Source organism: Thunnus maccoyii, chromosome 10 (assembly GCF_910596095.1).
Source record: "Thunnus maccoyii chromosome 10, fThuMac1.1, whole genome shotgun sequence".
Lineage (NCBI taxonomy): Eukaryota > Metazoa > Chordata > Actinopteri > Scombriformes > Scombridae > Thunnus > Thunnus maccoyii.
In genome coordinates this window covers 17643598-17660456 of record NC_056542.1, presented here as the reverse complement: position 1 = coordinate 17660456, position 16859 = coordinate 17643598, and the positions used below count along the sequence as shown (strand labels likewise).

The window sequence follows — 16859 nt, the reverse complement described above, 5'->3', positions numbered from 1 at the left end:
CGTTATGCTTGCTGTCCTTAGTGGTAGCGCCAGTAGTTTTATCACCCAGCTCCACTTTGAGTTCAGTAATTACACACAAGCAGACAGAGATAAATCTGCGGGCTGCTTTGAGAACAGGACTTTTTTTTATCTTGCTCTTTCACGGCATATTTCACTGAGATAAGAGCGTTGATTATATGTGTGTGTGCGCATGCACATGCACACCACATAACTATATGAGCTTCGAGATGCATTACAGTGTGTGTGTGTGTGTGTGCGCACACATGTTGCAACAGCAAGTGGAAGATAAATGGTCTTTTTGTCTCCTGTGCGGCTGAATGGTGTATCAAATGTGCTGATTTGCCAAATGAAAGACAAAAACTGTTTACCAGCCTTTTGCGAGCCATGACTGCCTCGGCCCTCGCTGACAGAATGCAGCTGCTGTTGGATATTTCAGGCGGCCTAACCGGCACTTAGAGACTTAAAACCTCAGGGCTGCTCACTTTCCTTAACTCAAGGCAGCTGCTTACTGATGCTACAGTGATGCACTGTTAACTTCAGTGACACCATGGAGGAGCTTCTGTCGAGAGCTCTTTACTCACTATATCTCATTTCTTGTTTTGCCTCTGCAGTGTAATTTGCACCTCGTGTTCGGTCTCAACATTTCTGCTATATAACCTACTTTCTATTTAAAGTTTTCATTTTTCCAAGCTACTTACTAGCCCATTACACGCTTGCATCATCCTTTTTTTTTTGTCTTTTTTTTTCTCCTCTCTCTCTCTCTTTCCAAGCTGTACAATAAGGTGCGATGTGATGACCAGCCGATGTTGGAGCATGTGGAGCAGCTGCTAGGTGAGCTGGGAGGAGAGATGGAGGGAGAAGAAGGAGACCCAGATGTTGATGAAGACTATGAACCCTGTAGTGATGAGGAGGAGGACGATGCAGAGGCACCCATGGAACATTAACCACACCCCCTCGCTTGTACTCTGTGATTTCATTTTTCCTCATCATGCTCTTCCTGGTTTAAATGTTCTGGTGTGCTCTCTAAAGTGCCTTTTTTTTACTGGTTGTCCTTCACATCCATTTATCAAAGATGAATTGAATTCAAGTGAGATGCACAAAAAGAGTGGCATTAAAAGCTGCAGTCTACTCAATCTCTTTCTGTCAGTTGTTTAATGCTTTTGGTGAAATAAGTGCACACTTGACTAATGCTTCCCTTAATCTCCTTGACAGATGTTGATGAAATAAATTAGTTTTAGGGCTTTACTTCTCACCAGCAGCAAAAGCAAAACACCTTTGAATGCTTTTTACCTCTTATACACACCCACGCATGTTTCCTACAAGCAAACATACACGGCACATGAGTACACACAAACAAAAGCAGCACGTTAATTACTTCAGCTCTTTCTCAATGCATCAGCAGCAGTGTTTCCCCTCAGACTGCAGTGAAATATCTCTGGGGGTGTAAGCATTATTTGAAAACTGTCTGCCACCAAACAGTTAATTCTGTCTTTACATTTAACAGTTATTATAGTCTTAGTTTATGTGCAATGCTTGAATTTTCAGTTTATTCTCCAGCTTTGGATTTTTTTTTTGTTAACTCATTGGGTTCAACAAGACAAGACACAATAGAGAGAATTTGACATTAACTTATGCAGCATGCATTTCTCTCTTTTCTACACTGTTCAAAGTGGCAGGCACAAAGCCTTTAAGAAAGGAGAAACAGGCAACTTTGACTTTTTTAAAACTAGTTTTCACATTGCAGCCTTTTAAAAATTCTGAGACAGGGTTATACATTGTAATAGCATGTGTTAGTGTAAAGGCTTTTCTATATATATATATATATATATATATATATATATATAGAGTGTGTGTGTGTGTATGTATGTATGTTGGGTTTTTTTTTTTTTACAATTGAAAGCAGCAAGGTTAAGAGTCAGACTTTGTGCATCTGAGTGGCAGACATAGCCGTGCAGCTGCTGTCAGTGGAAGATTTTAACATTTTAACTTGTCTTTTTGTAACCAACAGCAAGCATCTTGAAATGTAAGGCATTCAAAGCATGACAAAGTACTGATATAGGCCAGAGATGTCAGTATGAAAAGTTTAAAATCTATATTGTGACACTTTGTGATACAAAATCTGCTTTCTTTTTTTTTTTTGCAAAATCAGGATAGACTGGCCCAATTTCATCAGCATCTATTTATTGCTTTGGAGACTAACAATTTTGGAGAAATTGTTGAGAAAAACTAAGGTACAAACCTCAGTTTCTGTGCACCTGCAAAATATGTTGGACAGAGCAGTTGTGATTTGTTTTGTTACATGTCCAGTTTTTTTTTTCTCCACAAACTGACATTTTCTCCCCTGATGCCTTTAGTAGAGGGACTGTAGTATGTGACGTGCATGCTGTAACACACATCCACCACAGAGTGTTTCTCCATCCACCGTGTTGTTAACAAACACAAAACACTGCAGGCATACACTGCTGCGTGGTCCCTTTGAAGAATTCCATAACCGGTAAATGGGAACGTTATCTTAGATCCTGGTCCTGATAGCAACCCAGCTACAAGCTGAGAGGCCTGTTCGGGAATACAGGGGTTCAGATGCCATGATGTGATTGTGTGTGTTTGTGTCTAAGGAGCATAAAATAAAGCTCAGGAGAAAAGTTGCAGATATGATACTCTCTCTCTGTGTGCGTGTGTGTGTGTGTGTGTGTATGCTGCATTTTATCATAGCTTAATGTGACATGATGTGTTGTTATTTGTGGACTGGGCCTTTGCAGGAATATTCACGTCTGTGATGCTTAGTGTATGATAATGTACCAGGAGTACAGACCTTGAGGACTGACTACCTGGAGCAATGCTGTCATGTAGCATTTGGCTTTATAATTAAAATGTGCTCTCACGTGTATGTGTTTTTACATGTTTGTGTGTGTTAACGCGTGTGCCCATGCGGCTCATCTGCAGTGCTGTGTGATTAATGACTCCAGGGGTGAGCGAACATCAGCGGTCAGCCCTTTCTAGTTATTCTGAGCTGACCTAGTGTGAGTGGGCCATAGTGGACACAAAGCTTCGGGTGATCTCAAAATCCTTGGCCATTCTCTCACCTGTACATCAGCGTCGGCACTGCAGGAGTATTTTCGCTTGCTGAGAGAGGGGAGTGCAGTTTCTACACAAGGACACACATTCAATCACTGGGAAAGGACACTCACTGTTTGCTCGCATTCTTTCCCGCTCTATGCTGAAAATCGCTTTCTGAAAGGCCAAAATGGCTCTCTGAGAGGCCAAAAACACAGTAATAATCAGACATAAATAAATACATTGCCATGCCACAGATCTGCAAGGTCTGATTTTTCATGTTGTGGCATTTCAAGTATCTCCAATTTAGGAAAGCTATACATAAACATAAAACACGACACATCATATGCATAGTGAAAGCCTGAGGTGCATTCATACATTAAGCAGATTTGTTTTTTTTACCTGTATGTTAACCTATCTTTGGAAAACCTAGCAGCATGTGTTCGGTCTCCAGGGAAACCAACCCATAATTAGTATTTGTGTGCGCTCGTGTGCCTGTATGTGTTTTTTAATAATCGACGGTAATGAGATGAGCGGAGGGGAGAATAATCCTGGATTAACAGCTTAAAAATGCATGTGTCGTCATAACAACATCCTGATTGGGACCTAATCATTGAAATACAGTCATACAAACCACACACACACACACACACAGCAACCGTTAAGTTGGAGCATCAGATAGCTGAATGCTACGAGCGGTGTGTGCGTGTGCTGTTCATCCCGTGTGCTGGTGTATGTGTGCATGGTTGACTTAATTAGAGAGTTAAGCATGGTGCTCCTCTGAAGGGATTAAGGGGGAAATTATCAGAATCTGGAGACTTAAAAACTGAAACCAGTTAAACGGAAACAGGAGGAGGGAGATGGGGCTCAGAGGAGGAAGGAGTTGGAGAGGCAGTTCTGCTGTTTATAAACAAATTCACATGTTCATATGTGTAAATTGTCCTCTTGAAGTCACGCTCAAGCACTCAAATTTCCTTCAAGGTTTACAAGCAAGTCTTTCAAACTATCAAAGCTGCTGTTTGAATGTTTTTGAATCATGGACACTCTGTGTTTGGATGCTGAAGAGGTTTTATGGATATTCTATGATACTAAATAAGATCCTTGAAAGGTAACAGAAATCCAGAGAAGAAGGGTAAAGAGGACTGAGCACAAAATCGACTCATCCGAATTGAGGTTTGACCGATAGGCAGTGCACGTCGCTCATCTACATTATGTTCTTTATGCTGTGGCCGTGCATTCAACCTGTGAATTAACAACATAATAGTGGGAGTGATGGTTATCTGACCCAAGGGTCTTCCTGACAGCCACTGTGAGAAGCCATGAATCAAGTTACCTTTCTTCTCTGCTGTAAAACCATTTCCTGTATGGGATGGATTTCCTGGGTAATGGATGCAATGTGTCTGATGTGGGAAAAGCTTTGCAGCTGATGGATTGACATAAAGGGTTAATACTGACAGCTTTGCCGAGCTTAACATGATCATTAAAAGGTGATATGGTTTGACTTAGAGTGGTCTCAATGTAAAAAAATGTGTGTCTTTCCTCTAATCAATATGGCAAGAGGTCAAAGTCCATTACATGATTCATTTGATTGTTTTAAATGAAACGTTTATTGGGGAAAACTTTCTGTGTGAACTGTTGATTTTCTCTTCAGAGTATTCTGCCGAAACTCATTGCATCTCATAATTAACTTTCAGAAAAGTTGTCTTCATCATTGATCTGTGTTTTTGGTCAATAAGGCTATTTTAGACTGTCCCGCATGCTCCTATTGTCTGAGGATTGAATGTGTTCATGCTTCTCTGCATGCACACAGTTTGTGTGTGTGTGTTTTTTTTTTGTGTGTGTTTGTGTGCACACATAGTAATCTTTGGTGGGAACATCTGTCTCTCAGAGATAACATAACCGGGGAATTAGCCATGCTGTCTTACAACCGAGCATCACATCTCACTATTACAGCCCCCTAAATTATACCCTATTACACCTCTGTGTGTGCATGTGTGCGCAGATGAGTGTAAGCAATGTGCTGACAGTGTCATGTCCTTGGGCGACTGTGCCAAATTTAAGAGTATCACCAAGCCCACTACTTCCCCTAATCCTTAAATCCATTGTAGAACAGAATTCACAGTTATTCCTGCATAATACAAGTCCTACACAAACAAGTCTCTCCTCAACAAGAGAGGCAAACATAAATGAAAAGAATATCAAAAACCCCAAAATAGACTGGTATTTTATAGGATAAAGGTGTTTTTTCTGACTCTGAATCATACACACAACAATATATCTTTTTGATGTAAAAGCTCTAAAAACATCCTGAAGCCATTTGGCTTTCCGCGTATTGCACCTGCAGCAACGGCAGTGCCTCTTGACACATCAGTGGTGACAGATTACTCTTTGAACTGTACCTTTATGGGAGTTCAAACACTCACAAAAGTTGACAAAGTGATGCATCAGCCTATATAGTATTTTACCTTATGATCAAATGATACGTCTAAGAGGACATCTGACTATTCGGCTAACGCAAACTAGAGTTTCTATTCAGTTAATACATTTTAATCTGAAGCAGCTCCAACCTTTTCAACTTTATCTTCACTTGTAGCTTTTGAATGTCAGTCGGTGGTTCAGTGGAACAGTTAGAATATTATTCTGACTGTTAGTATAACTACTAGTCGTGAGAGCTGCAGAGATTCAGTAAAAAGATGTAAATTGGAGTGGAACAGCCTGGTACTGTAGGTCATACTCTGCCACGACTCAAGAAAACTTTTAATGAATGTCACTGGAAGAGAAAAGGTATGGGAAGGGGCTTTTTCTGCCTAATAATAATACTGCAAAGCACATTGTGCTGTGAAGGTCTGTGCTGTACAACAGTATTCAAACATGTAAAAGATGTAGCCACTGAATGAGAGGAATTGAGAAGAGGGTGTAATGGTGCCTTTTCTTCTGTGCAGTGAGGGGACAGCCCGGGGAACTGAACACAGCCCCACTGACCCGGTTGAATCAAAAGCGGATGGTAGGAGTGGAGACCACAAAAAAAAAAGAAAGAGAGAAAGCAAGAGATTTGAAGTGTCTCATTTATACAGCATTGCAATTTGAGTCGATGGATCGTTTCAGTAGCCGTGAGGGGCTCTTTTGCTCAATGCAATCTATACCCACAATATAACAATCAAATGCGGTGCCAATAGGAGTGATCCTGCCCCAGCAGTGAGTTCTCTGTGACTGGTGGTGTATTTGACTGAGTGCCAGCTTTAGTTTTTATACCTCATTAATTCACAGGAGCGATTGACTGAGGAAACCGCGCTCTCTCGATCATAAATCAACCCACACTCCTGCATGCGCACACAAATACACACGTGCATACACGATCGTACACACAACAGCAAAACATGAACACACCAGGGGGCAAATCTCAGGGCTTAGGTAATGATTTAATCAGTCACTGACAGAAAATACAGTGATATTGTGATTACTAATTTCCAAATGACCCCTGTGTGAGTAACTCTGCATGTGTACGACTTATAATTTTTATGCTATGGTAAAGTAAAGGCCCCTGGCATTCTCTATCCATGGATTAGTTTGCTTTTTTATGTTCTTTGCTGGGGTTTTTTCAGATCCCTGCTTTTATATTTTGTGTTTGTGTCTGTGAAAGTTTTAGCATTTTCCAGCTAAAATGTGTGAGTTGTTTTAATGGATATGAACTGAACAGAAGATGGAGGGCAACACCGGAGTGGGCTGATTTTGTATGATCTGCCGATTATCACTATTGAAAGACTGTTGCAGCACATTTGAGTATATCTAAATTAAACTCTGGGATAAGAACAGAGCAATTGTGTTTGTGTGTGTGTGTGTGTGTGTGCGTGTGTGTGTGTGAGTGAGTGAGCGAGAGAGAGGAAGAGGTAGAGATAGAGAGGTTTGATGCTGTAACAGCTGCTAATTATTGCTGCTCTATATTTCACACAGTCTGTTTTATCTCCTGTCCTGTGCAGAGAGATAGGGATTCTCTGTCTCTATTTCTCGCAAACTCACACATGTACTCACACACTCACAAGCTCAGGGGGTCACAAGGAGGAGAAAGAGGAATTGTGCTCTAATTACTAAATCTCTGCAGGGCACGACTTATATTTCTAGTCAACACCTCAGGACTGGAAGTCTAAATTTTGAGTCTTGTTTTTGTGTCTGTATTTTTGTCACCCCTTGCTGTAGCCTCCCTGCATGCTAGGCTGTGTTCACTGATATCACGGAGGGCAAATCAATCCAATCTCTCAAAGCACTCTGGGTAGTCAAAGTCCATAGACCATCTGGATGCCGCTCTGTTCTCTTCTGTGCTCTGCTCCCTGAGTGCCGGCCGCTGCAGTGATCAACTGTTTGGCAAGCAGCTTTAATACATCTGCGCCTTCACCAATCACAAGGCCTGGATGCATAGCAACAGTTACTAACCATCATAACCCTTGGCAAGACATGCAAGAAAGGCACTCATCGATGTTTCATGAATGATGCAAAAAGGTTGTTTTTTTTAACTTGAGATACATGATACTTCAAAAACAACATGCACAAAACTGTCTGGTGTAGATTAAGTGTCTGTTGTTCTGAAACTGAGAGGATATTTTTTTTGGCTTTGGGCTTTGGTCATCTCCAATGCAATGAACTAAAGGTCAAACTGGACATTATAATGAAATGTGTTTAAAGAAATGTGCCTGTTTTGACAAAATGATTTATCTGTTTGGCGATAAAAGGGAGTAATAGCATACTATTAAAATAGTATGGTAGTTTGTAAAGGGCAGTGTGTAACTCTTTATGACTGACAATAAAAACACCTTCGAACTTATTCCTCAATATTTTAGAGACGCTGAGCATAAAAAAACTTTTAAAGATCAATTTGCACATCTTGATATTAAATAAATTGCTATTCTATTTTCTTTGTAGAAAATGTCACTATTCCTTTAGATCTTTTGTGACTTCCAACCTGGGTATTGGGACTTCCACAAGGGATAGCCGGATGATTACTGGGGCAGGAAATAAGATAATTAAAATTCTGCTGCACAAAATTATGTTTATTGAATAAACTTTCCTCTAGTCTTTGCTTTTTCCTGAAATACTGCAGTTTTAACTCTTAAAACCTCAACAATTCTTCAAATAAAACACTCTGATAAGGGACAATCACCCTCTGATTGAGCTACTCACAACTTTTTGACATGCACACTGTGACAGGTAGACATTGCTTCATATTAAGGGTTCACAAGCAAGTACAAGTAGGGACCTCACTGCTCTATGATATTTTACAAGATTCCTATGAAATCTGGGCTGCACTTTGAGAAGTGGTAAACCACACTGTATTAATTCTTTATGTGGAATTTGTTGCAACATGTTGCACGATCAACATGAATCAGACAGAATAATAAAAAGCATTTATTTTCACCCGAGTTTTAATGTAACAGATCAGATTCATTCATCGCTGTCTCAACAACAACTGATTTGTTATAAATACTGTGTGGGGAAAAAAAGATCTCTTGTCACACATAAATATTTGTATAACTGATGCTGTAGGATGTGAAATAAGCATTGTACAATGGGTCATGGTTAAATTCACCTTTTATTTTTATTGTTTTCCATGATTCTAATGTTATCACTCACTGTCAGAATATTTACACTATAGAGACAAAACAGGTCTTTACATGTGTCAGATATGGAAATTAGTTGTTGTCCTTCCCTACTGTGTATGTGTGTGTGTCCAGAATTACCTCTATCTATACAGTATACACCAAGGTTAAAATGGCTTTGCTATGCCCCCCAGTCCCTGGAACATTATTTATGTTTGTTGAAAGTCACACTTTAACTCAGATAACCTGTATGAAATGGAGATAAGGGAATAGTATTATCGCTTTCTCTTGCCCCTCTGTCCCTGGCATGAAGGATACTTCAAAAGGCAGCTGGTCTGTCTGTGGTTCAGAAGGAAAGAGAGAGGATGACACAAGCCCATGCTTGTCTTTGAATAGCAGGTGTGTCTTTTTCTTTATTCTGGGCCTGAATGAGGAATGATAGAAAAAGCAAAAGGATCAAAGTCAGTTCTCTCACTGTCTGCTGCACACAGCAGAGGCTAAATGGAGAAATAAAATTTCATTTGAAAACAGTCAATAGTCGGACTGTGTGTGTGTATGCATGCGTGTGAGTGTGTGAGGGCATATGTGAATAAGAGATGGAGCTGAAGCTTGTAAAAGCACTGATACATCCCCATTTCAAATAGCAGGCTTTTGTCCAAACCAAAAAAATCCTCTCTCTCTCTCTAGTCTGTGTTGCCAAGGAAGATTAATAAACATGGCAGCCACTCTGTGAAAATCATAACGCCTTCTGTTGAAACCTCACTGGCCATGCTCTGTCCATGAAAGGCTGTGGGTTCAACGGTTGTAGGGCTACTGGGGAGAGAGGAGCGAGAGGGGTCGCGTGGAAAGCAGGGGACGGAGGGAGGAGAGGGATGGGATGATGGGACAGCAGGATGGAGGGAAACAGAGAGGAGATGGAGAAGGGAGAGAGGTGAAGGTGATGAGGTAGGGACGGGTGAAGAGGGGGCAGTGGGTGAGGGAGCCGAGCTGGGTGTGGGTGGACGGCAGGAGAGGGAGGTGAGGTGGAAGAGGATGAGGAGGAGGAGGAGGGGGGCATGGAGAGGGCTGTGTGTTGTAAAATGATATGATGGAGGCTAGAGAGAGGGGGAGATAGCGGTAGAGGGGGGAGGTTGCGGACACCCAAAGCCACAGGATGAGTATAGTTCTCTTGTGGGCTCACGTGTGGAAGTGGGAGACTGACTTGAAGGCTGTGCTGCGCTTGTGTTTGCATCGTGTCTGTGTGAAGTGACTGGGTTTGAGGCTGTGGAGGGTTGTGCAAGGGTGTAGGTGTGTATTGCTCTTCTGAAGTCCCACAGTTCTCTATCTGTGCGGCATGTGTGTAGTTTGTCTCTATGTGCGAATCCGCTCTCTCTTGCGTCTGTTCCAGGACTTTCTGCATGTGTTCTCTCGCCTGCTCTTGCAGGAAGCGATATTTGTCCATCTCCTCTGCAGTAAAGCTGATTGGCGGAGCTGTCTCTCCACCTGTCTGTTTGTCATCAGTCCTAATCTCTGACAGGCAGAGATTTGGTGTGCTGCTGGGGTTTGACTCAACCATGTCCAGAGGACATTTATGACTGTTGACGACTGCTCTGGTGTCCACTCTAGCCTCCCCCTCTTCCTCTCCCTCCTTCTCCTGACTCTTCTCCAGCAGTCCCTTTTTCCTCCTAGCCTTTCTCTGGATTGCAGGTAGTTTCCCTATAAGAGGGAGAAGCAACGTCCTGGCTGGTTTCTGTGGCGCAGAATCACTGGGGGATTGTCTTGGAGGGGATGTGCCTGAGCTGCATGTGGTGACAGGGGCAGAGGGACCATGGCCAAGGTCAGGCTGTGAATTGAGCTCCTTAAGTTGTGAAGGACTGCTGTCACCATGGTGTGTGTTGAGACCTGGGACTGTGGGAGCAAATGAGGATCTGTTGGGCGAGGAATGAACGAAGGAGCTTGAAGTAAGGACAGATGAAGTGGATGTGGGGCTGCTCTGCTTCTTTGTCTCCTGAGGGGCCTCAGGTGAGAGTCCCGGAGCTCCTGAGGACATCCTGCAGGAGTTAACTGTCAACCCATCCACTGTGATTCCTGAGCAGGTGCTGCTCCTGCTCCACTCCCAGCTCAACTCAGACATGCTGGTGCTGCTGCGGGGGCTGCAGGGGCTGCAGGAGCGTGGACTGTGGCAACTGCTTGCCTGTGTGTTGTACACACTCTGTGGGCTGTAGATCTGCCTGCTTGTCCACCACTCCGGACTTGATAAGTGTCTAGAGCTTGAGCGTCTGGTGCCTGAACACCTCCACACACCACCTGGGCTATCTCTGCTGTCAACCCCTGTCCTAGAGCCCGACGTAGACCTGTATGTCCCCCTGTCTTCCCAGCTGTCGCTGCTACCCCACGTCCATCTGTCCCAGCTGCATCTGTCCCAGTCTATGTCTTCTGTGCTTACATTTCTGCTTCTCCTGCCCCTGCTGCTAGGACTGGGGCTGAACCTACTCACTCGATCCCATTCTACTGCTCTGTTTCTCGATCTCCATTCAGCTCTTGGCCTGCCCTCCTCACTAGCTCCAGGACAGCTCCCTCTCATCCAGTCCCACTGTTCTGTATCTGAAATCAAAACTCTGTCCCTGCAACCTGTTCGCCCTCCCATTTTCCTCCCCCTATCTGTCTCCTCCCAGACTTCACAACGCCCCGAACTCTTCCTGTTACTATGAATGAATTTCCTGTCCCTGTGGAGGAGTTTTCTCTTTCTCGCCGGGCTGCTACCACAGCTGTTGTCAGGGTAACTGCAGTCAATGAAACTCCTGGGGTTGCTATGGTGACCCCTTTCCCAAAACAGCTTTGAGTTACATCCTGGTGAGAAGGAATGTATGGTGAAGTGAGACCGCCAGGGAAAAGTCACCGCACCTCTGTCTCGCTTTCCCTCCCCCTCTGTGTCTCTGTCTGCTGTGTGTCTGGTGAGCTGGGAGTAGGCACTGCAGTGCTCTGCCTGCTCTCTGTCTGGCTGTGACTGGGATTCAGAGCTGTGGCTCCTGTGAGGCCTCCTCTTCCTGACAGAGACAGATACTGGCTCAGCCTCACATCTCCCCAGGAGACAGCTGCTCCCTGCTCTCTGCACCCTCCTCCTCTTCATCTCCCCGGTCTCCCTTTGCCTCCTTTTCTTCCCGCGGCTCCCTCCAGCTTCTCCTCTTCTATCTCTGCCAGTGGAGACTGTAGAGACAACACTCCTCACTTTGCACCTTGCTGATTGGCGCTTGTTTGAAGCTTTTTCCTTCTCGCCCCTCTTCCTCTTTCCCAGCTTGTGTTTCTTTGTGCTGGCTTTCCTCTCTTTGCGTGACACTTCAGAGACACCCACGTACGGCTGCGGAGCACTGGCACACTCGCACATTGTCTCACTCCCACACTTACACCTGGACGGGCTGATGCATATCCTCTGTGTGCCATGCTGGGTGACAGACTCTAATTTACAGCTCAGGTCTGTGATGGCTCTCTCCCTGATCCTTCTTGCACCCCCTAATCTGCCTCCCGGAGGATTCTGGGAGTTTGTGTCAGAGCTGTCACTATGAGCAGGGTCAAATGGATGGGAGGCTGCCCTCACACAATTCTCCATACTTAGCATGCATCGTCCTTTTTCTGATGATGAAAGGTTTTTGTTCTTTAGGAACAGGTGTGCTTCTGTCTCCACATCGATATGTGGCTCTGCCTTGACATTCTCACCAGCTTTTTTCTGTCTGTGTGCTCTCAGCTCATGTCTTGTCTGTCTTTGTAAACAGGAGTTGGTGTCTGGTGTAAGAATAGCTGGCACACATGATTCGTCTGAGGGAGCGCATAATGGATTTTGTTGTGGCTCCTGTTGATCATCTGTGCGTTGTTCTGGGTCTTGGGGGCAGAGTGGGCTGCAGCTGTAGGAGATGTATGGTTGAGACTTGGTGAACTTAAGCAAACTGACAGGCCATCTCAGACAGGTAGAGCCATCTTTTCCAACCACACACATATACGGATTGTCCTTGTTCCCTTGTTCTGCTTCTTGCTTTCTCTCTTTCTCACTGTCTGTGTGTTCACTGTCTATGTGTGCCCCTGTCACTGCTGTGCCCCTTATGTTCACCTGGTTCTGTGATGGCAAGAATAGTGAATCATGGCTCTGATTATCAGGTGCTGCAGTGGAGTGCACACTGTGCCTTTTTTCAATTTCCTCCTCTTCTCTCACAGCCTCTCTGGGGATTGTCAGCATGTCGCCTGGTCCAGCACTGTCAGATCTGGACTTCGGCTCTGCACTCTCACCACGTTTCCTCTCCTCTGCTGCCCCAATTTCCCTGTCTATATCTTCCATTATTCCCTTTATCCTTTCTTTCATTTGTTCCCTCTTCTCTCTCTCCTCTTCCTCTTGGTCCGAGAAGACAGAGGCGGAAGGCTCCAGCCTGGGCCCCCTCCGTGAGAAGCAGAAGGACACCCCGAGCCTGCCTCCCACTCTCCCCCGTCCAGGGAGTGGCAGCTGGGAATACAAGCCCAGGCGAGACTCGGGGTTCACTGCTGGAGAGTCTGTATTGGATGCCGGATGTGTGATTAGCGGGGACTCTGCAAGAGTGGCCAGTGGTATTTGGGGAGGAGATTGGCAAGGATTTTCTGTCTGGTGGCGGAGAGGAGCTGTCCTTGGTTGTGTAGCAGGGGGCCTCAGGGTGTGGTTGAAGGGTTCAGGTTTGTCCTCAGGACTGTGGTCTCTTTGGTCCATGTTTCTGTCTTGCTGCTGACTCACAACCCGGACTGTACTTCTTAGCCCATAAGACCTTCCTGGGACTCTGCATCTGGAGGTGATAGAACAAATATACTTGACTTTAGCTGATGTTACTTTACTTCACTTTAGCTTGGCTCAGTTTACTTCAATTGAATTCAGCCTTTAACTGATATATGGATTTAAAAGCACAGCTAATGGCATTGTAAAAGCATCTATAGACATCCAGACAAGTATGTCGAGTTAAGTACTGTACGTACAGGTATGTCATTATACAGGGATATGGCTATTGTCACTTTTAAGATCAATACTGTGATAAAGAAAGAAAGAAAGAAAGAAAGAAAGAAAGAAAGAAAGAAAGAAAGAAAGAAAGAAAGCAGATGCATGTTATTGGTAGTCATAGTAATGCTGTTCACATATCATCCCCTGAAAACACATTTAATTGCACAGGGAATAGGTGCAATCAAGTTGATTATTATGTGATGCATTGTTTTTATATCAGTTGTTTTGATTGCTTTAGGTGTGCAAACCCGGAGGCAACATTCATCTTTCTGCTTTTTTTCCATTTTATTTACTTCTTTTAAAAAATAACTTTTATTCTACTATTCATTCTTACTCTAAAACTCCATCTCGTCCTCCTACAAATCATCTACTCTCAAAGTGTCAGCAAGAATGTGTCTTCATGTTATATTTACTTCACCTGTGGCCTATCTAGGCCAACTGAGTGCTCTCACATCTGTGGATGCATCCATCAAATCTAAGAAACGTTGACTGGATGTGATGCATTCTAATCCCCCTGGACTCCTGCCCATAGTCTCATTACATACACACACTACCACGGACACACACAAATGCACACTCCTCCCACTCACCGCTGAGTTTCCTGTTGCAGCTGTGCTAGCTGGTGCAGCCGTCTGATAGCCTTCTCCTGTTTGCGCTGGTCCTTCCATGATTTTGAGGCCACGTTGCGTGCAAACTCCCTGTGCTTGAGTTCCTTCAGCCTCTGCAGGACATAAAAATTAAGCAGGATATATGGAGGGCCAGAAAGAGTAGGTGGATGGCAGGGGGATAGTGAGTGAGTAGGGAGGCATAAGAGTGGGACCAAAAGGAGAGAAGAGAGAGAGCGAGAGATTAGTTTTAGGAAGCTCTCTGCTGGCAGCTGTCTTTCAAACCATACGCATCAGTCAACAGCATTTGCAGATGTTCTTCTCCAAAGCTCATGTCCAATTAACTCCATTCAGCCTGGCAGAAAGAGTCTCACGCAGCTTGAGAGCAAACACAACCCAACTGGTGAATAGTAGATTACAGACGCTGTTGAGATGAGTGACGTGAGTGATTTAATGATGATGATGCTCTTTCTAAATCTGTTGGACTGACATTTCACTCTTTGCTATGCCCTCTTCAATCAAGTGGCATGCCACTGAAATTCCTGAAATGATCAACCCTTCGTCAGTCATCACAGCTTCTGATCCAATGGCATCTGCTTTTGGGGGCGAGCGTACCAAAGGCGTTGCTTTGTTGATTGAAATTACACATCACCAAACACAAAGGCATAGCTACTGATCACTGGCAGTATAAACCACAAGAGACATCTTAAAGGATACAGATTTCAGTTGGAAAATGCTGCACCATTTTATGTGCTGAGTGTAAGCGTGTTTGTGCATGTGAGCATTTCAGACACACGTGCAAGAAACAGAAGGAATAAGGAACTACGGTGTAGTAAGAAAGACTGATTTCATTTTGAGCAAACTGGTGGGTCTTCACCTGCATCGCAGTGCAGGAAAAAAAAAACAATTAGCTCTGTTTTTATATGTGTGTGTGTGTGTGTGTGTGTGTGTATATGTGTGTGTGTGTATTTGTGTGAAACTATGTGTCTGAAGCCATAGGTGTGCCAGTCCTCTCAGGAAAACAATGATTCATGCCTTTCTCCCCAGTTTCCTTTCTGACACACTTTAATCCCTCCTTTATCCATGCTTGGCAGGTGTGTGTGTGTGTGTGCATGTGCATGTTGGTGGGTTTCTTTTTGTCTGCGTATGTGTGTCTAAAGGCTAAGGAGGGACTCAAGAGTTAGGGAATAGCTTCAGTATCATGCACCACCATCCTTTCCCATCTCCTGTCTTATTCTTTCTTGCTTCCCTTTATACTTCCCCGTATAGCCACCTCAGTGTGCAATCCAGCCATGGCTTATAAATTCAGGATTTGTTGTTTATTTTATATATTTGTGAATTTATCCTGTGGCATAAATTGCAACAGGATTACACCACTCTCACTTTTAGATTATGTTACACTATTATCCACCCATACAGTATGTATCTCACACGCACATGCACACATGCACACATCAGATTAGCCTCTCAGACATCAGATTTATTTATACACTCACTCTCTTTCACACCCAGATCTTATGCAGGAGATGACAGTCGTCAGGTTAATCTCTGCTGAGTCTTACACAAGTGGGTGTCTTTCTACATTATCACTCGATGCTTAACATCCCACTGTCAGCTCACTGAAGACAGCATTAAGTATGTGCCAACGAAGCAGCACTTTTGGGTCTGTATCCCTTAAACATACGTGTCTTGCAGTATAGGAGCCTGTGCATTGTATATGTGTGTGTGTGTGTGTGTGTGTGATCGTACAGTGTGTGTGTTTTAGTGTGCGGTGAGGAGCTTTAAGGGCTTTGATGCCAGATTCATTCTATGGGAAATATTAATCATGTTCAAGCAGAGAGCATACATAATGAACTACTGCGGACAGAGCCAGGATAGAGGAGGAAGAAGGGAGGAAGAAAAGATCAGAGTCGTTGTACTGTAGCCGTCCATGGCAATGACTGAGAGAGAGAGCAGTTTATAATAGATGGAATATATGAAAATGAATACTTGCTCCTTTCTCTCGCATTTGCACTCTGCCAGGTCATTGTTCTCTGTTAAAAACAAGTCCCACTGCAGGCAAACCTGTAGCTACTGCATATTTAGTGCCAAACAAAATATTGCATGCAGAGCTGTTTTGACCGAGCACACGGGGCAGAGGTATTTCCGTTTCCCACTTTACTTTTGTCTGTAAAGATGATGTCATGCCCCCAACAGCAGGAAGTGATATTACTCCTGCTCTCCAACATGCCTATCTAGCTGTGTGCTGTGAAGCTCAATCCGTCTGTCAAAGCCTCGATCAATATTCCTTTAGATATGTTAAGGAGAGCTCAGGCTGAGGCAACTATGGATGAGTCAGAGTTGATTCATATCCACTAGGGCCTTGGAATGAGGCATGATGTATTCTTAGGTAGCATGTCAGAGGCCATGCTAATGGGCTGATTGCTAGTTTATTTAAAAGGAAGTGTAATTCTGTTGTAATGAGCAATTTCTGTAATCAGCAGTAAATGCTGATAAAGCGCTGCATTCAGACATGTTTATCCCTGAATCGATGACAAGGAAAGGAGACAGAGCAAACGCAATCAGTTTCCATTCTCCAAAGCCAATACTCCTGCAGGGAAGCTGTCTTCAGCTAGAATTTCATCT

General features: G+C 43.9%; 2 protein-coding genes across 4 annotated transcripts in view; one reads left to right on the top strand and one right to left on the bottom strand.

Annotated features, from left to right (window-relative positions):
- si:dkey-12j5.1 (probable assembly chaperone of rpl4) overlaps positions 1–1133 on the top strand; it is a 26743-nt gene extending 25610 nt beyond the window's left edge. For all 3 annotated transcript variants that reach the window (XM_042423151.1, XM_042423149.1, XM_042423150.1), the window contains exon 11: positions 771–1133. In XM_042423151.1, coding sequence (XP_042279085.1) covers positions 771–944 — 174 coding nt within the window. In that variant the 3' untranslated portion in view covers positions 945–1133. The remainder of the gene's footprint in view (positions 1–770) is intronic.
- Positions 1134–8636: 7503 nt separating this feature from the next.
- LOC121905138 (G patch domain-containing protein 8) overlaps positions 8637–16859 on the bottom strand; it is a 32294-nt gene continuing 24071 nt past the window's right edge. Inside the window, exons 4-5 of the mRNA XM_042423145.1 lie at positions 14220–14350; positions 8637–13420 (exon numbers count right to left, since the gene is read on the bottom strand). Of these exons, the coding sequence (XP_042279079.1) occupies positions 9379–13420; positions 14220–14350 (4173 nt within the window). The 3' untranslated portion in view covers positions 8637–9378. The remainder of the gene's footprint in view (positions 13421–14219; positions 14351–16859) is intronic.